The sequence below is a fragment of the Pocillopora damicornis genome, chromosome 2 (assembly GCF_964200805.1).
Source record: "Pocillopora damicornis chromosome 2, jaPocDami1.2, whole genome shotgun sequence".
Lineage (NCBI taxonomy): Eukaryota > Metazoa > Cnidaria > Anthozoa > Scleractinia > Pocilloporidae > Pocillopora > Pocillopora damicornis.
This window is the reverse complement of record NC_142671.1, coordinates 1,532,228-1,552,597: the sequence shown is the minus strand read 5'-3', so window position 1 is coordinate 1,552,597 and position 20,370 is coordinate 1,532,228. Positions and strand designations below refer to the sequence as shown.

Genomic DNA, 20,370 nt, shown 5'->3' with positions numbered 1-20,370 from the left:
TAATTTATAGGTAATTATTTTCATCATATAAGGACAAACAAAGAATTTTGAGAAACAAACTATGTTTAAAGTGGATTTGATATTTGAGAAAAACAATAATTGTGCAGTCCTCTTGCCTCCACCTGCAATAAAAATGCAAATTAGTTGGGGTCAAGGGCCAAGTCCCTTTCATAGTGTGCCTTTGTATTTTAGAAGTTGTTCCTGTCCCCTTCTGGGAGGTGTAAGTTAATCAAGGCTTGACTGTATTTTTCGTTTTGTCATGGTCCATTCAGCACTACATGTAGGTATACTGTAACAGCAGCACACCAACTGCTATCAGTTTTGAAGTGGGCATACCTTTTGAAAAAATGTGTGCAGAATAACAGATGCATAACTCTTTTAAACTTATCAGGTTTGGATGGTGTTCCTATCCACAAGCTAGAAGAGGGAGATTACCTTTTAGTTCATGGTTTTGATGACAGTGATTCAGAGAATGACTTTATTTATCATGAGAGGATGCCACATGCATTACTCGAAGAAGTGTGGGATTTGCCTGGTGAGGATGTTGATACAGACTTCCCCCAAAATCAGGGTCAACTACCCTCTGTGGATGTTAACAACACATCCAGAATAAATGGAAGTTTCAAGCATCTTCTTCGTTGGTTGCTGATTTTCCTGTGCCTTTGGTCTTCATTTTCTTCATTATCTGACAATGCATTGGAAATACTTCTTACTTTTTTGAGGGCAATGTTTGATTCCATGGGTACAATCTTTCCAGTTGTTGCAAGTTTTGCTGTGCTGTTCCCAAAGTCAGTCCATTTACTACGCAAGCAACTGGGACTGGACAAAGACAGATTTATTAAATACATTGTGTACCCAAAGTGTCACACTTTGTACAATTTTGATGACTGCTATGAACTGGTTTGCGGTCGAAAAGTCACCAAGAAGTGTACTTTTGTTCAGTTTCCAAACCATCGGCAACATTTCCGCCGTACCAAGTGTGGTCAACCACTTTTAAAAGAAGTTTCCTTAAAGAGTGGGGGGACTAAGCTTTACCCACACAAAGTGTACTGTTATAACAGCATCATTGACAATCTCTGTCAATTCCTTCAAATGCCAGGATTTGTCGATAAATGTGAATTATGGCAAAGCAGGAGTATCCCTGATGGATTCCTTGCAGATATCTTTGATGGACGTATCTGGAAGGAATGGCAGAACCTGGATGGGAAAGCATTTTTGGCAGCACAGAGGAACTATGCATTTATGCTCAATGTTGACTGGTTCCAGCCTTTCAAGCATTCAGTGTATAGTGTTGGAGTGCTCTATATGGTTCTGATGAACCTCCCCAGGGCTTAGAGGTTCAAACCAGAAAATGTTTTCTTAGTTGGTGTGATCCCTGGGCCCCACGAACCAAAACACAACATTAATTCATGCTTACAGCCCCTCGTAGCTGAACTGAATGTGCTGTGGAAAGATGGCATAAGTGTCAAGGCACATGGGTCAACTATAAATGCCAAATTCCATGCTACTCTTCTTTGTGTTGGCTGCGACATCCCAGCAGTGAGAAAGGTTTGTGGATTTACTGGCCATGGATCAAATATAGGCTGTTCAAAATGCAAGAAATTTTTCCCTGGCTCAGTTGGTACCAAAATTGATTTTTCGGGCTTTGAACCATGCCCTCCAAGGAGTAACAATGAGCACAGACTGCAAGCACAGGAGATCTTGAACCAAACAACTGCTGGTGACTGTGCAAACCTTGAACAGCAGTTTGGAACAAGGTATACAGAATTAATGTTGTTGCCTTATTTTGATTGTGTTCGGTTTCACATTATTGACCCAATGCACAATCTGTTTACTGGGACAGCTAAGCATATTATGAAGAATGTATGGTTAGATCCAGAGAAGTCATTGCTTGACAAGAATAACTTGCAACAGATACAAGAAAAAATGGACAAGCTTAAAGTTCCCGCCAGTGTGGGAAGAATGCCCAAGAAAATACAGAACAGTTATGGGGGCTTCACAGCCAATCAGTGGAAATCATTTACAGTTCTTTTTTCCATACATGCCTTGTGGAATGCCTTGCCCAGCAGTGACATGGAAGTGTGGCGTAATTTTGTCATGGCTTGTTCTTGCCTGTGCTCTACTGTTCTTACAGAAAGAAAAGCATTGCTGGCCCACTCCTACCTTTTGAAGCTTTGCCAGGGTTTTGAAAAGTTGTATGGCAAACACAGAGTAACTCCAAACATACATCTGCATACCCATCTTGTTGAGTGTGTCTTGGATTATGGACCTGTGTATTCATTTTGGCTGTTCAGCTTTGAGCGCTATAATGGAATTCTTGGCAAGTACGGAACCAATCAACGTGCTGTTGAGATACAGTTAATGCGCAAGTTCTTATCAAGTCAGTTTATGAAGGATCTGCCTTTGCCTTTTGAGTTCCAAGATATATTTAAACCTCTGCTTAACAGACTGTATCACAATCAGGAAGTCTTCAAGAACAGTGTCTAACTGAGAAGGACCAGGTGTCTGGAAAAATTATCCAAGCTTATGTGCTGTCCACTGGTCATGTGCGAACTGGTGGCGAATTTGAGAGCAGTTTCTATTTGTACACATGCTGTGGACCATACTCAAGAGACACTATAGATGTAGATGTTCTTCCCCATCTAAAGAAATCCTATGCTACGTTTTTGGATGGGCTGGATGAAACCTCTGTTACGACTCACTTTGAATGTTATGCTTGTTGTAAATTCAATGGTGATCTCTTTGGCTCCATTAAATCAAGAGGAGATAGATCAGCATTTGTGTTGGCAAGGTGGTGTAAACTTGGTGGCACAATTGACACCTCTGGAGCTGATTTGAGACCAGGTGTTATTGATTATTTTATGAAACAAAATGTACAAGTAAATGGACATTATGTGACCTCTGTTTTGGCTTCTGTACGTTGGTTTCAAGCTCACCCATCAAGATACTCCTTAGGTGCTCCTGTTGAGGTCTGGTGCAAAGATCTCTTTGAACCTGAAGGTGAATCAACATTTATTCCAATTCAGAGAATCAGTGGAAAGTTTATACCAGCAATTGACATTCTCCAAAATGAACATGTCCTTGTGGTCTGTCCTCTTACACGCAAATTGCAGTGTTAGCTTTAGTGCTTATTAGATTGATACCATTCATAGTTTATTTTATGTTCAAGTTTTATATATTGATAGATATAGACCATTGCAGTTCTTTTTTCATCATCATGCCTTTATTGACTTTTACTTTTTTTAATTTGTTGAAGGTGGCTGGTGAAGGCCAAGGCATCAAATTGAAATTGCTTTTAACTTCAGTTAAGTCCTGGAAATGTTAAAAAAAATTAAATGAATAATTGAACATTAACAAAAATAAGCCCACCAAAAAGTCGCTGTAGGAAAATGTTGGCCCAGTGCTTATTATCAGAATTTAGGTTTCTCAGGCCCTCAATGGTTACATTACACAGCCAGTATAAAATTGTCATTTTTCTTATTAATTACTTGCGCTTTTGTTGGAAACTTAATTTTGTTTTTATTTGCAACCTGTTACAGTGGAACCTTGATTTAAAAAACCTGTATATAAAGAAGTCCTCAGTTTAGCGAATGATGCAATGCATTTTTCACCCTAGTAAAAGTAAAATATATAAAAAAAACTTGATATAATAAAACCTCATAATATTGTGAACATATTTTGTGAGACCCATGGCCCTTCCTTTTATTAGGGTTCCACTGTATGGCATGGACATTAGCAAGATTTCTTAGGGACTTTCTATATAAAACTATTAAAATGACTGGCAAGCAACTAGTAATTTTTTGTACAGTTCATTTAGATTAATACCATTGAAGTATCAAATTCCTCCATCCTAGATCACCCCTTCCCTTTTTACTGTGTGCACCTTGTTAGACCCAAACAGATAATTGTTTTTTTTTTTTGGGGGGGGGGGAGGGGGGAATATTTGCTATTCCTCCCAGCCCTCTTTTCTCCAAGGTCCACTTAGTAGTGATTTCCTTCAGCTGAAAAAAAAAGTTTGTTATCATTGTTATCATTGTTATCATTGCGAAGTCCAAAAAAGTCTGGTGACGAAAATCTTGAAGTTAACTACTCGCTGGTCAGCGGTCGTTTTGGCGCCTTAAAACAGAATCTGATGTTGCGAGCTAGGCAAGGGCAAGATTATAGTAATTTTCAACATTTTTTATCGTGTTCATGGGTAGGATAAGCCGTGAAAACACAAAGGAGGAGATAAGACGAATGAAAAGAGGAAGGAAAAAACGGAAACGACTACAGAGGAACCTTAACAAAGAGAAGACACTTGCGTCTGGATTAAAGATCGAGAAGGCTCGCCTCGAGAAACAACGAAAGATATGCGACTATAAAGAGAGAAAAAATTATGATCGATGGCACTCACTTCTCAAGCGAGAGGAGGCTTTAAGAAAGGCTAGGACATTGATTCCAAGGCAATCTGTAGTGCAAGGGAAGGTGTGTACTATATTTTAAATCTTCATAGCCGGAAAGGTTTTTAAGCGGGTGCATCATCATGATCTAATCCTCATTTTCATCTCCCTTAAAGTGGAGGAGGGGAGGGGGGGGGGGGTGGTGGTCTAGGGTCCTGTCAGAGAATGAGTCGCTGCATCAACCTCCTGACGCTGTTTGACCAAGTCTTCCTCATTAGAATAAATTTTACCATCATCTCAAACTCTTAACTTCAAGTAAAGCAGCCATGTTGAAAGTGTGACCCCATCTACATTTCCTGATCTGACCTTGGCGTCACTGCATTCACGTTACCATGAAAAGAAATCGCTATTTAAAAATTTGTTTAAATAAATTAATACATTACAACATTTAGAGAGGCATTTATTTATGATTTGTTTCCTGCTCTGAAAAGGGGGGCTAACAAAGGATTTACAGTACATTAATTTTTGTCTTGCTGAAATGTAGGTCATTGCAAAAGCAACATGTGAATCCATTGTGGAAATTGACTGTGCCCTTTTGGAGCCCCCAAAAGATGAATCTGGAATGGAGGTGAAGGTACATCTGGGTTCTGGTGTGTTTGGGTGCTGTAACAAGATGTTTTACAGGGGCAATCCTGTTGCAGTTAAAACATTTTATTCTGCTACAGCAGAGGAGGTCAAACAGGAGGCAAGAGTCATGTCAAAGTTCAAACATGCAAATTTTCCTCTTCTTATTGGGATGTGTACTCTTTCAAAGCCTTACCATCTAGTGTCGTCCTTTTACCATGTTTTGGACAAGCCTTACACATTGTGTTTGGCACTGAAGAGCAGAAGTTTAAACCTTTCACAGGTTATTTGGCTGACCTTGATCAATCAGTTGGCTCAGGCAATATCCTATTTACATAAACAAGGATTTCTTCACAGAGATATCAAAGCAGATAATGTCCTTATCTCACATGTAAACAATGAGTATCGTGCCATATTAATTGATTTTGGCAAATGTGTAGCTTTAACAGCAGTTGATTCCCTTGTGAAACATTTCACTCCTGAAGAACAAAAACTTTACAAAAGTAAGCATGGTCACATTGCTCCTGAAATTGCCTGTGGTGCCAGTCCACCTTCACATGCCAGTGATGTATTCTCTTTTGGAAGAGTGATCTGTGCAGTTGGTACATACCTCCAATGCCACTTCCTTTGTACTTTGGGGAAAAAGTGCATTCTTAGTGATCCTGAGTTAAGACCACAATTAAGTGAGATAATTGATGAACTAGAGGGGCGACTAAAATTGCATATCAAGCAATTAATATATGTTTACTAACATACAATCCTGTTGAAACTGTTCACTGTTTCTTAGATTTTTTTTTTTTTGGGGGGGGGGAGTGAGGAATCTGTCCTTTTTCCTACCCAGACTTGTTCCCACAAGAGCACTGAAAGCTTTCTCGATGGCACATCGTAGGTTGGCAAATGATGAGATGGCACATCTTGTCAGTCAGTGCTTTTGTGGTACTGCAATTGTGTAAGTAAAATTTTTACCCTGTTTGATTTGAAGCTTTGGATTAAGTCAATAGATTAATAGATATTTCTGTGAAATTAATACAGTATGTCAGTTTCATAGGGAGATTTTCATGAATAAATAGTTTGAATATATTAAATGAAATTTACAATAATCATGAAATAAAAATTTCACAATATACATATACAATTGTATTGTACATATACAAAAAAAAAATAAGAAGAAAAGGACTAACTACAGAGAATAACCAAGTGTTAACCTCACTGTAGTAATGCTTGATACAGACATTTATTTTTTGTTGCCTTTATAGAGTGCTGGAAACACAAACTATTATGTATTAATTGTTCTTATTGTTTGTAAGTGACACAGTAGTTATTACTTGAGTATCCGGATATTGGTAATTGGATAAAACTTGGTTCACTCAGTTTTGATATTGCATTTACATTTACTTATAGTAAATCTATAGTATAAATTGAGATTTTGGTGCTATCCTATAAAGCACAGATGAAGACATTTTGCAGTTACATCAGGACATGCATGATAAATATTTAGATGTTATATCACTTTCTTCAAGAAATTTCTTTCTCAGGTGATCCTGTTGAAACTGTATGCTTCTGAATCTGAGTGGTGAAAATTTGTAAGGGTCATCAAATGGCACATCTTGTAACTCAGTGCTTTCAAGTGACAGAAGTCTTTCTTCTACCCATTCTTTAATTGTATACCAAGGTATTTGATTTGTAAAGCTATTTATTTAGTTTAATTGTATATGAGAGTTTCTTAGGAATTATTGTGACTTGAGTTTTGAAGACATGATCTATATAACACATGATTTATATTGTAGACAATTTGTTCAGCCCAATCAAAATAATTTGTCAGTTTTGTGTGATAACAGCTAAAATAATAATAACTTCCACATGCAATATATGTTTGCAGTGTTTATGAAGACAATAAAATGTTATATCTGTGGTAGGCAGAGGCCTGCCTCTTTTGTTTGTTCTATTAGTTTTTTTTTAATAAGGAGTGGATTACATGAGCTGAGTTGACTGTTTTCTAAGATCACATTATATGGGCAGGCCAGCCTGACTCTTGTAATCAGCCTCTAAGTGGATGATTGACAAGCCTGTGGCCTGAATTGTTACTTCCCTCAGATTTCTAGCAAAGGTAAATAGATCAATCTCATTTACTTCCAATTTCAGCTATATCAAATTTTATTCTGAATACAGTCAAACCCAGTTAATCAGCCACCCTTAGGGAACTGGCAAATGGCCACTCAGTAGGGGTTTTATTTTTGTTTGTTTGACATCAGTGCAAATTTATAGCAAATGAACAGCTTTGCTCAATTAGCAAATTAGAGTGTATTAATTGCAAAGGTACTTATTTCTATTGCAAGTAAATATGGTTGAAAAATGCTGCAAACAAACTGTTTTGCATAATGTTTACTTGTAATTGCATTAATAGTAAATATGTCACTTTTGCACCAAAGGCAAATGCTTGACAACTGTGTGTTAAAGCTCCAGGTTTACCTTGGTAGCAAATGTAAGGTAAATGTTGAGCAAATGTAATATTTACATCACATTTGCAGGCAATTTTGTCAGGAACAAATACTTGAGTTTACCTTCAGTTTACAGCTGGTGCAAATTCAGTTCAAATTTAGAGCCCCAAATTTGCAACACATTTGCACACCTTGACAAACACTAGTAAATCCATTTTTTCGTCCAGTGTATAAACTTCCTGCTTGCTTCATATCTCGATGAACGCACGTTGACGTATGAACCAAATGTTAATAGCAGAAAACGTTCATCAGTAGCCCTATTGATTTTGAATGCTTCTATATGCCACACACGTTAAAGTCAATCTCACCTAAAACCCGTGAACACCCACAGCCATCTATATATGTTTCGTCTAAAATGACCCTGGATGAGTCAAAGGCACGGATACAGTCTGCGTGTGAGCCACTGGCTTTCCGTTTCATAATGAAAGGATGCACTCGTGTTCAGGATCAGTCATTTTCCTTACACTGAGTACAGGTCCTAACGCGCTGATGAAGATCATTGCGTCATGAAATTTCGTCATTTCATAAATCATTACCTAAGGATGAGAAATTCTTCAACGTATTTAAACATGCCTTCATAACTCAAGAGTAATGTTAACGTCTGTTAAAAATTTATTACAGGTATGATCGAAAGGAAAAAATCCACTTTGTACATTTGACATAAAGAGGTTTGCATTATTGCATCATACATCTCTTGTTGTCGTGAAAAGTTCATAATAATTTGGCGTACCTCGTCATGAGTACGATTTTATTTACTACGCTTCAAAAAGAAAATAATTGTGGTTGAGGTTTTATGTAATTTGGTATTATCAACTTTGACAACGTAAATTGGCGTCCGTGAAGAGTTTCAAAGCTGACCTTTCGAGCGTTAGCCCTTCGTCAGAGCGACCCAGGTACTCAGGTATTTGGCTTGCTGATTGTTAAATTTGAGTGTTTAAGCATGACTCACGGTTTATCCTTCGCAAATGGAAATAATGACGCTCTGATCTTGCACATGAGTAACTTAACTAACACCTTAGTGTTTCAACATCATTTGCTCCCGTTATCCGTCTTCATGGCCAAATTAAATGAATAATAATTGATCAAAGCCTTTCCAAAGGTCCATATAAAGATTCGAAAAAGAAAATACCGGTAATACTGGAGGAGTATTTTGGTACTCATGTATTTGTCTCGCTTAATTTTTTTATTGAGTCTTCAAGCGGAACTCATAGCGCATTCTGCCGCTTATTGTGGGGACAGTAGAACTCTGACATTGCATCCACGTCTCTCAATACCATTTTCTCACGTTATCTTGTTTTATGACGAAAATAATTCATAAATTGACGATTAAATGATTTCACTTTGTGCACACCCTCTCATGTTGAATCTTAAGTGAATTAATTACACATATTAATTTTGTGTAATGACAAATTAATATATTCGTGAGTGGTTCACTAAGAAAATCCGTAAGGCTCAAGACTTTATCATGAGAAAAGTCCATCAATTGCTACTCTATCTCACTTTTAAACAACCTACACAATGTAAGTTTTCTACCAGTTTCATGCACAGTTTTATGTATTCAGAGACGCAGTTCTAAGATTGCGAAACATCGGAACACGTTGCGACCTTATGAACTTAATTGTCGAAACTCTACTCTGAAATATAAAAGAAAATATTTATAGGAACGGGTGCTGGGGGGCTGTAAGAAGTACGATAACTCGTAAGAACACGCACGAAGATGATGACGGGGCACGTTATGGAGAATTACAAATCCTCTGGGTCCTTAGAACATTCAAGAGTAATGAGATCATTTGATGAATAAAATTTGCAAAACATTTTATTACTCTCTTTTTTATTGATGAATAACACATGAAACAAATCTATGAATTATTATGCCCTCCATACAGTCATAGTCTGATTGTGATGGAACATCTAATAATGTGGTAATTCGAGAATGACATACAGATGCCTATGTTTCAAAAATCCTCCTTTAGGAGTATTGGAAGATTCCCGGGAGATAGAGTTATCTTCGAGCATATTCTTTTTACGTCTACAGTTTCAAACCCTATTAGCTTTAGGGAATATCTTGGTTATAGATAAAAGGTTAAAGAGTTGAAATTTCTTCATTCTACAACTGTGCTTCATCCCAAAATAGACAGGTTTAAGGTTGGAGAAAATGTTTAAGCACATAATGTCTGCTTCACAAAGTTCTAATTTGCTGCTCAGTGTGACACTTTTATTCACGTTTCAAATGTTATCTTCAACTCATGCAGCTTCAATAACTTGCAATACTTCTTTAGGAGTATAGGGACATTCCTGGGAAGTACGGTTGTCCTCGAGCATATTCTTATTACGTCTACAGTTTCACACCGTATTAGCTTTAGGGAGTATCTTGGACATAAATACAAGGGTTGAGCAGTTGAAATTGATTTAGTCTTCGACTGTGCTTCATCACAAAATATACAGCTTTAAGGTTGGAGAAAAAATTTTCTCATATTATAGCCGTGATTACGCACACCTTGGGTTTGGGGCCTTACGGAGGGTAAATGGCTTGGGTTTGGTTGAGCTCAGGTTTCTTTTAACCCTTGGGGATGCTGTTTCACAGTAAAAGACTTCCCTTAGGGTCAAATATAATAAGATATAAGTTCACTGACCTGACAAATTAGCAGGAGAAGTACAGAGCAACATGGATGTTACGAATCGAGATCTATTAAGCTAAATATCAGTGATTTTCCTTCCTGTTATGCGACAGTCCTCCATAAATATAACAGTCCAGCAGTTTTTTGCGAGAAGACACCGAAGATGGCGCGAAATTAGCCAAGTGCATCGGAGGTCACCTTAAAACACTGCAGGCGACTTCCTGTATTAGCTACATTTTGCTTTATAATTGGTCAAGCCACCTCAGGGAGCGGATAAACCGAACTTTTCAGTTCAGGAACAGTTATGGGAAGTTCTTTTGTTCTTTTTGATGTATCCATGGAAATAACCCAAGGGCAGTTTCGGTTTGGGGAAAGCGGTTACACACAAAAACGTCCTTGCCCGTGGGCAAACGCTATTTACCCATGGGTAAAAGGGCCAGTGAAACCACGACTAATGTCTGCTTCACAAAGTTCTGATTTGCTGCTCAGTCTGACACTTTTATTCACGTTTCAAATGCCATGTTCTACTCGTTCAGCTTCAATAAGTTGCAAAAACAACAATAAAGGATCTGAGAAATGCAAGTATCAATCTAAGTTCTCTGATATATTCTTATAACCCTTGAGTTTTAAATCTAACTTGAAGAAGACAGCTATTAACGGAGTGGCAAGCAGTTAATTAGAATCGCCGGTTAAAAAGTGCTGATAATTTACTCGCTGCTTGTTTCTTTTACTTGGTTTCATGGTCTTTCCCTAATATCCATAATCAAACCAACCCAACTTAAATCATTTTTTGTTAACAGCCAGGAATTGTGCTGAGCAAGAATCAGCGGTGTTTATACAATCTACCCCGATAACAAAGGTCCTTTGATGTATATTGCGACCAGACAACAGCTGGTGGAGGATGAACAGTGATCCAGAAGAGACTATGTAACACTGTTGATTTCAACCACACCTGGGATGACTATAAAAAACGGATTCGGTGATTTCCTTGTTCGTAAATTTTGGCTGAGAGAGATCCAACGCCTGACGCAAAACAAGACAGAAAGCAAACTCCGTTTGTGGATCTGGGAATAAATGCAACCAAAACTGTTCATAGGGAGAATGAATGGTTTGGTATTGAGAATGAGACAGCCTGTTACATGTTGCGCATCGGCAGTACTCATGTAAGCTAATCTACTATTTCCTAATAAATTATAATTTTCATAGATGATCGTTTTTATCACCAAACTTAAGTGAGATTTACAGAAAGCAGAAAAAAACGTGAACCGGATGTGGATAGATGGATACGTTCAATGTGTTGTCCAAGTGAAAATGAAAGCAGAGGTTATTGAAGCTCGTCGGAAACGATTGTTTCGATCCTTAAAATGATTGTTTCGTAGGGCGCACGATCACTGATTGTAGAAACGAAGATAACGAAAAGTAATGATATGCTCTGTATGTCCCAGAGGTAGTTCTTAGAGCTAGGCGCTACAGTTTTAGCCGATTTTGTAACATTGTGTAGATTATATCGAATTTGAATCCATTAAGCCTATTGATTTTCAAGGTGTGGCTGTCAAGAGTTGTCCTGAATAGGGAATAAATCAAAGACAAAGTGATCTTCGAAATGGTTTTCTATCTAAATAATTATTCAACTTTGAAATTCATTGAAGTGAAATAAAATACCAGCTTATCCAATCTAACAATGAACTTCAGACACCAATGAATCCTCCAACCTGCACGTTTCTCAATTTCTCACCTGGTGACCATTCATACTTTAGAGTGACAAATGACTTTATATAATAAGCTTAGTTATGTACGCATTCTGATTGGTTCTCACTTATGATCTATTGCGCACAGCATAAAAAGACAAATTTAAGTTGGTGTAAGGTTGGCGTAAAGCAGTCATAAAGTTCTGCTTTACACAGCTTTGCGCCACATTTACGTTACGTAAAGGCACGCTTTATACAGCCTTTACGCTTTGACGTAAAGCTAGAGTAATGAGACTTCTCTAAGAAGACTTTAAGCACAGCGTAAAGCTGGTGTACGGTAGAGATTTACGCTAGCTTTATGTATATGCGTTAATAGAGTATAGGCGTCTTTGTGCCAAATTTACGCGTGACGTAAAGTCAAATTTATTCTTGTGTGAAGCAGCCGTATAAATCGCTCACAGATTGTGAAAATTCAAATCCCACCTGTGCAGAAAATAAAAAATCTGCTTTGTTTTATATCGCTTAAGGGAAACATAAAAGTTAAGTCGATCAACCGATTTCCCACTTTTAAAGCTAGGTTAAAAAGTTGTTTGTACGGAATAGGGACAGTCAATCAATTAATCACTCTGCTGTATTCACAATCTTGTATATTTGTCAGAAATACATGCTCCCTTGCATGTGAGTACTTTAACATTCAATCATTAACGATAACATTTCAGATATTATTTGCAATCTTTGTTGAAAAATCATTTTTCTGAAATAATGCCACCAAACTAACCTTGTTCTAATAATATCAATTTATAATACGAATGAAAAGGCAATAAGTTAAAAATTTAAAAACATTGTTCTTATATCGTTTGAAGTATGACGAATTTGAACACTTTAAAACAATTAAATAACTGAAGGATTATAACTTCAAATTTTGTTCTGACATCAGTAGTCAAAATTGAAAATTTTCCATTAATCTCAGGTTGAAATATTGTTAACAGAAACAACTGAGAACTAAAACACTCACTTTATATTGGTGTCAATATAAAAATAGAGAAAACGATAATATTGTTCTAATATCACTTAAAAACACCACGAACATTAACATTCGAAATTTGTGGTCTCCCATCACTACAGAAGTTACTTAACGAACTTTACGCAGATTTACGCAACTTTAATCTTCCGTAAATCTCTTTTTTCGTGCTGTGTTGGAGGACAGACGTATAGATGACGTCATCATTAAAACTTTTTAAAATTCTTTATTATATAAAACAAATAGATTTTAAGTTGCCGTGCGTCTGTTCAGTAATAGATCACAGAGGACGTCAAAAAGTGATAAGAACATCAGTGACACACTCGGCTACGCCACGTGTGCCACTTTTTTGTTCTTACCACAATTTTTTTTAAAATTTATAACAACTGTATTTAAGTAACAACATATAACATAATATTATTAAGAGAGGGTTATAGAAAGGAGGAACTTTATCCTCATTGTAAACTATACCCCAGATCTGTGATCTATTACTGTCATCTGTGATCTATTACTGAACAGACGCACGGTAACTTGGAATCTATTTGTTAAATATACGCGTTTCAGGCACAGTCGTGCTCATATAAAGAAAATCTTTGGTCCAAGCTTGTGAACATGTCAATAAAACAAATTAATCTTTAACAGAATTAGAACTCCATTATTTCCGTAGGATAATGAAGTTGTACGAAGATTCAAACACTTCACTTTCTTTTTCAGCAACATGAACTATGCATACTTCTGAAAGATAACGATAATATAATTCATTTCACTTTGCCAATATTTATGAATGGCTGTTTCATTTCGTGCAAAAAATTAAATTTATTTTAACGCAACGGCTTTTTTTTGTTTATTTAAGCTATTTTAACTGTAAACAGCAGATAGCTTACATCTCGCACTGAAATTGATTCTCTTCTAAAGAGCTAATGTCAGCATGCATCAAACAAACAGCGGCAAGTCACCCAAATTTGTTTTCCCTCCTACTTTCATACTTTGGAGCCCAATATGTCCTAGTAATTGTGGTATAGTTTTTTTTTGTAAAAATTTATTTTAGTTTTCGAGAAATAATTTTTTTCGTTCGACCGCTCAAATATGCAAATTTTCACCGTGAATAATACACGAGTTGTGTGACCTCATGTAACGAATGTACCAGACCTACGGTATTTCTGTTAACATAATCAATTGTTTTATCATCTAAACTTAATCCCCTGTCGTTATTGAAGCTGGAAAACAAATATTTATTTTTTGGTGAATATTTTTGTCCGACATACTTTCCTATGTCGAAAACAAAGACAGTTTAAGTTTAACAATGACCGACACATACTGAGCTTCAAGCTTAAATAAGAAAAAAGGATGGTTATAAAGTTAATGTAAAAATTTCCTTGTGTGTTTGTGTTGTTCTATCTTGAGACGAACTCAAAGTCCGGCAAAATTTACTTTATAGCGACTATGAAATATACATGGTGCGCCTACTTGTCGCCACCGTTAACTGGCATAAATCACTACAATTTGCAAAAAAAATCTAACATAACATTCTTACCTTGTTTACTTATGATTTTATTAGCTGTTTCGATGATCACGTTAATTATGCTCTACCACATTCTAGCGAGACTTGAGTTCCAGTTTATATATCTTCTCTAAATTATTATATCAATTGCGTGACAAGCGTGACACAGAATTTCAAAGATGAGTCAACCTCCGAAATACCAAGAGATGGGTTTTTTTCCTCTTTGCATGACATCTAGAAAAACCTTTCAGGAATTACTTCATTCAGAAAACTAAAATGTCCAGATCCATCAATGATTCCTTTGCCGGCTGAAGTCAAAGTATGGTTACAGTAGTCAATTTGACTGACAAGCTAGATACTGATTTAGCTAACTGATCTGTTTTATAAGCGTCTCATCTTACATGCTAATATGGAGATTTGCTATTTAGTTAAATCGTTGCAACTTGTGGGTTAAGTTATCGAGAAGACCAAGTCGTTCCCTTGCGTGATTGTTAAAAAGACATTTCAATTCACTTGCGGAGTTGCAAGTTTTCAGATCCAGAAAATGAAGTTGATCTTGTTTTGTCGCGTGCCGGTGTCCAGCGAATTTGGACCCCCCGGTCCAAATCCGCTAGCGGAAATGGACCCCCGCCCCGCGCGCGCCCCCCCCCCCGTCCAAAACCTCTAGCGGATTTGGACCCCCCCCCCCCGCCCCCCCTCCGCGGATTTGGACCCCTCAACAAAACTGGGTGAAAACATCATCCTTAACGTTCTAGTAAAAATGGGTGATACTTTACGTTCCAGAGCGTACTAAAGTATGTTTTCAATTCAAAACATGCGTACGTTAATGCACACGAACTGGCATCCCGCAGGATGTTTCTTGTGACCAAGGGAAAATGGGCAAGAATTTAGTTTAATGTCTGGAGAGAGGTCGTTTTTTAACCTTTTCCGCGATAGTCGAACACCGTTAGATTCAATAAGAAACAAACTTATGACACTAATTTATTTTTGTCATTGTTCAATGCCCGAGTGTAGGGACGACATGGTAGAGTGCGAGGGATTTAAGACTGCGCGCCTCGGAGGACGAGTGGCTCTGCATTGTTTGCAGATTGCCGGACTCTAGATGTCTTCGTAATTGTTAAGGCGTTATTTCGGATCCCTCAACAGTTAATAATCGTTAAAATTAGAAAATAAGATTGAGTTCGATGTAATAGTCTCCACTTTTGTTAAGACGTTGACATTAACGTTGATTTGCGTCTGAAAATAAGCTGAGAGTTTCAATAGTTCAGAATCGAAACATTTTTACTTATCATAGGCTTTACGAACGACTTGTAGTACGAGTAGTTTCTTCGTTGTTGTTCAAAAACTGTTTAATGTTATTATTTTTGAAAATCAGACTGAGTAATTTTTGTGACTGGACGCGATAGTCTACACTATTGTTATGACGTTTCGTACCAATGTTGATTCGCATCAGAAGAAGCAAAGATTTATTGTAACAATTTCAATAGTTCGAATGCAGTAGTTTGTTCACATCTAATTCTTGCGTATACTGTTCGACTCGCTATAATGAATGCGGTAGAATAAGAACGAGATGACTGTTGTTGTTGTTTTTTTTTACCTTTATTGAGGAAATGTTGTGTTGTGATTGAAAAGAACGTCGACAAAAAAGTTTGCAAATAGAATTAGTTACCTATGATACAAAGGATGCTTAAAAGGAAAGTTTGGTAGGGGGTCCATACCCGCGGGGGGTCCAAATCCGCTGCGACACCGGCATCTTCGAGACGCCAAAAGATATCGATGATTTTACAAATTGCCCTACTTAGAGATCATATCTCGGTGTTGGGTGGAATAGTGGTTTCAATAGCAGATGTAGGGTGCCAAAAGAAATGTCCGGCCATGGTAAAGGTAGGGTTAAGTCGATTCCAAAAGCTGATAGGGGAGTTGGCAAGCGTGTATCACAGATAGTACTCAAGATGTCTGGAAAATTCGATTGGGAATTGGTCAATAGGCTACCAAAAATTCAGACAGAGGCGGAGTTTTCTGAACTAAGGTCTGAACACTGTGTTGGCTTTCCGCCGTCTAGGGGGACGCGTAATTATGCACGTGGTGGTAAAGGGCCCTTCCGCACTAGCAACTAGACGCTGACAGAACATGTTTCTCTTCGCCAAAATCACATCAGAATTTGGCCTTGCTAAATGTCAAGTGTGCTGCACGTATTAGCACCCCCGGGGGACCCCTTTACATAGGAGGGCGGGGGTGCGCGCCTGGAATTTCAAAAACGACCGCTATATAAAATTTTAAAAGGTGCTTAAGTCTTAACCGTGTGGGAGTGGCAACAACTAGCCTGTAAAAACAAGTGTTTATATCCTTTTCTGTCTTTTTCAATGCTTCCCTTGCTCCTACAGAGGATTCATACAAATATGAGAGCCGTGCCGCGTTTACATTGTACAGGTAGAAAAGGTTGTCCAGAATGAGTGTTTCGTTCTGTAATAAAAACCCCAATAAACTCACTCAGAAATGACTCATTTCGAATAAATTTTACGCTGGTTATTATGTGGCAACCGGTATGATCTCGTTCTTGTACAAAACTCATTCGGATATCATGTAAAAGGCCCCTAAAAGTTTTTATTCCCAGAGCATCACGCTTTGCTCGCCTGTCTGAATACTAAAAATTTCAGTAGCGTTCAAGCAACAACCCGCTTTTAACTGCTTCGCTGCCGCTGAAACAACGATTAGTGAAGAAAGCACATATTTCAATATTTTCAATTCAACGTAAACAAAAATCTTTATAAATGGTAAATATTCAATTGTGTCGGTATCAATTATTGAATGACTAGCTTATGATATAAATGCGGAAGGGGAAAACGCAACGCAAAACCTGAGCTAAAAAATATTCAATTAACATTCAAAGCAAAATAAATAAATAAATCACGTTGAAATTTATCATTGCCGTTTAGAATGGATGGGAATTCTAATTCAAGCTGATGGTCCGTTTCAATAACAGCGTTATACTCTACCATCTTTCTTTGCCTGTCTGTTTTCAATAATAAAAACAACAAAATATTGGCGTAAAAACAGGATAATCATACTTTCAAATGAAGTAAACAATAAAACGGTAAAAAAACTTACCTATTCAATTGTACCTTGACATTCTCAGTCAAACCTGGTCTTTTTGCCGTTTCTCTAATGCCGGAACATTCACTAACAACGACATAACATAGATTGTCAGCTTTTTGACCGTTAAAGATTAAGACAGTTATAGGCTGTTCGGCTCCATTTGGTCTGCTTGAAAATTTTAACTGCCGAAGCTTCGACACAAACATGAACAATAGTTGCAATTTCCTAGCCATGCTTTCTTTTCTTAGGATCAAAACTCATCGTTTTAGATCAAAACTCAGCGTTTTAGATTCTTTGGAGGTTTGAGAGATCGAAATCCACCTCTGCCAACAATCCTCGGTCAATAACGAGGCATAGACAGTCTCATAGTTTGTCCTTTTATCTTCACCGAATTTCAGCCGTAGGCTAAGGCGTGCGAGCCCGAGAAAGTAGTGTTTGTAAAACTCTCTCTCTCCAAATATCATCACAAGAGCACGCCGGTGCTAAAGAGCGAAAGACGAGTGTGACAAATCTTCGTTATCACGAAGAGCTAAAAAAGGGAAAAAAACAAGTGATATGAAACCAAGTAAAAGAAACAATACAGTGGCTATCACAATATAACAGAGAATGGTTCCCAATTTCATTTCTCAAATCCAACAACTGAAGATAACTACTGAATCGCGAATAACAGTGTCACACTGAGCAGCAAAGTAGAACTTTGTGAAACAGGCATGATGCAAAGATTTTTCTTCTTTTTGAAGATGTTTGAAAATATACCACAACTGAAACCCTCAATCAATTAACATAAGAATATTAACAAAATATTTTCAGTCGTAGTAAGTGTGAAGTTTGCTGATTTTTTTTTCTTTGAAGATGTCTCCTTCTTTGCTCTTTCAAACATCAAAATCAAAGTAAAGTCCTCTTTCAGTGAAATAAGCTCCTATAAAAAAGCTGATTAGCAAGCGAAATTCTAAGGCGAAACCTCGCCACTCAATAAATGGAATTAATTGTTCCATCAAAATCACACGGTGACTGTTTAAAACAGTAACACAGTTTAAAGAATTGTTGTATGTTGACCTTCTTATCAAAAAGGTCATGAGAAGTAATTTTTTACCAATCTCATTCATAAATGATCCATAAGTCTGAAATAGAACGCTAAAATTCCTTACATAAATTGAATTATGTAGGTGTGCCGTCATCATGTTTCTGGCGCATTCTTACGAGCTAACGAAAATCAAACATCCCCCGCAGCAACCGTTCTTACAAAAATATTTAAAACATGCGTGCCAAGCTCACGTTTCGAAAATAAGCAAACGATTAATTCTTGATGGCGTCACGTTAAACATGTTATATGGAATAGTATGGGAAACGAAATATGGTCGATAAATATTTCGAAATTTTAGTAGAATCATTAGAACTTACTCACATCTTGTGTGTCCATTGTGGTTTCCGGCGTTCTCTGCCGTTTTAAGCTTGTTTTGCCATCGCTGTTATTCTTGTTATTAAACGGAAGTTCCTCATACTATTCCTTATAACGTATTAAAATCCTAAATGGCTCCTTTAGTAACACCAAGTCGCATAACGCATCACGCTTTCATGAATTCATCGTTTGCTTTTCCTTTAATCGTGAGCTTGGGACACCTGTGATGAAACGAGTTAAGAATTTGAACGATTTAAGTGCTTCAGGTCAATATTCATGGAAACCAAGTCAGTGAATGCGGCGGAAACTAACTTACACAGTTTATTTTCTGGATATGATAAATACAGGTGAACTTTAAGATTGATTTAGATCACATTAAACTGTATGAGATCATTAAGGAATCGAATATTCCATCAAAATCAGGCTATGGTTGCATAAAACAGATAACAGTTTATAGAATTGTTGTATTTTGGCCACTTTTTTTTTTTGGAAAGATCACATGCGATTCAATGTGAGAATTATAATTTACTGCAATCTCACTCATAATTATAAAATGAAAGCATGAGTCATTTAACTGAGAGCCCTCAGGTGATTTGTCATCTTCAAAAGATGTGCAGTTATGATCTTCGAAGCACATCAGCTAAGAGTCAGCGTGACTCGAACAATCCTGTATGTATGTATGTATTTCATTATTAAGTCTTTTTATGAAATTCAAACCGTTTAAAACTTTGAGTTATTACTACACAGCTTATTTAAGACTGACATCGATTAGCGATTGATTTCTAAACAATCCATGCATAATAACGTCAAGAACCTCGCAAATTATCTTAATGTCACCACTCAAGTATATATATTCACTTGACATCACACTTTCATGGTTGGCTACACATAACATCCTAAGGGCCTAATTGGAATTCTGTTAACATCATGATTTGCGGTTTGTTCGTCATTGACAGTGAGTTTACATTGTTCTGCAAAAATGAAACAAATAAAACGATCCAAATAGGGCAGCTTTGTAGAACTTTGTCTTTTTCATTCTTTATCCGGTTAATATAAGTGTAGCGTGCTTTTGATGACGCATTTCACTCCTTTAAAGGAGTTTTAGGTTTCAGTTGCCGATTGAAATTGCGCAACCTCATCATTGAGAGGAATAAAAAGTGAACTTAAGGAGACTCCATAGAGTTTTTGCTCGATGTCGGCAATTAGGGAAGTGATATTGCACGTTCGATATAAATGTTCGATATTCAAGCTACCAAAGAATGGAGAAGAAAGTACAAAAGAAAAAAAAAGTAGAGAAAAAAGAAAAAAAGGAAAACAACAAGAAGGAAAAGAAAGGGAGAAGAACAAATGCATGATGGTTCCCTCATATAGATTAAGAAGTATAATGTTTAGTTTGTTTAACAACGTTTGTTTTTCCTGTATTTGATTGCCATAATAAAGCGAAAAAATCACACCCTACCACGTGGATTAATTTCAAAAGTTTTAAAAGAAGTCAATCATAAACGTGACTAATATTCTCGCTGTTGTTTTGTATTAATGGAGTGCC

The 20,370-nt window shown here is 37.1% G+C and overlaps 1 protein-coding gene, 1 long non-coding RNA gene and 1 pseudogene across 2 annotated transcripts; 2 read left to right on the top strand and 1 right to left on the bottom strand.

Annotated features, from left to right (window-relative positions):
- The first annotated feature begins 462 nt into the window (after window positions 1-462).
- LOC149049466 (uncharacterized) lies at window positions 463-3,267 on the top strand (annotated as a pseudogene).
- A 924-nt stretch (window positions 3,268-4,191) lies between these two features.
- Window positions 4,192-5,754, top strand: LOC149049465 (tyrosine-protein kinase Src42A-like). Its single transcript, XM_089197861.1, has 2 exons — window positions 4,192-4,464; window positions 4,924-5,754. Exons 1-2 carry the CDS (start codon window positions 4,192-4,194, stop codon window positions 5,752-5,754), a joined length of 1,104 nt encoding a protein of 367 aa, XP_089053987.1.
- Window positions 5,755-15,916: 10,162 nt separating this feature from the next.
- LOC113680758 (uncharacterized) lies at window positions 15,917-19,127 on the bottom strand. The gene is made up of 3 exons (XR_003447117.2): window positions 18,831-19,127; window positions 17,438-17,509; window positions 15,917-17,342 (listed from the first exon to the last, which is right to left on the bottom strand). It is a non-coding gene; the product is annotated as an uncharacterized LOC113680758 (long non-coding RNA).
- Between the last annotated feature and the right edge of the window lie 1,243 nt (window positions 19,128-20,370).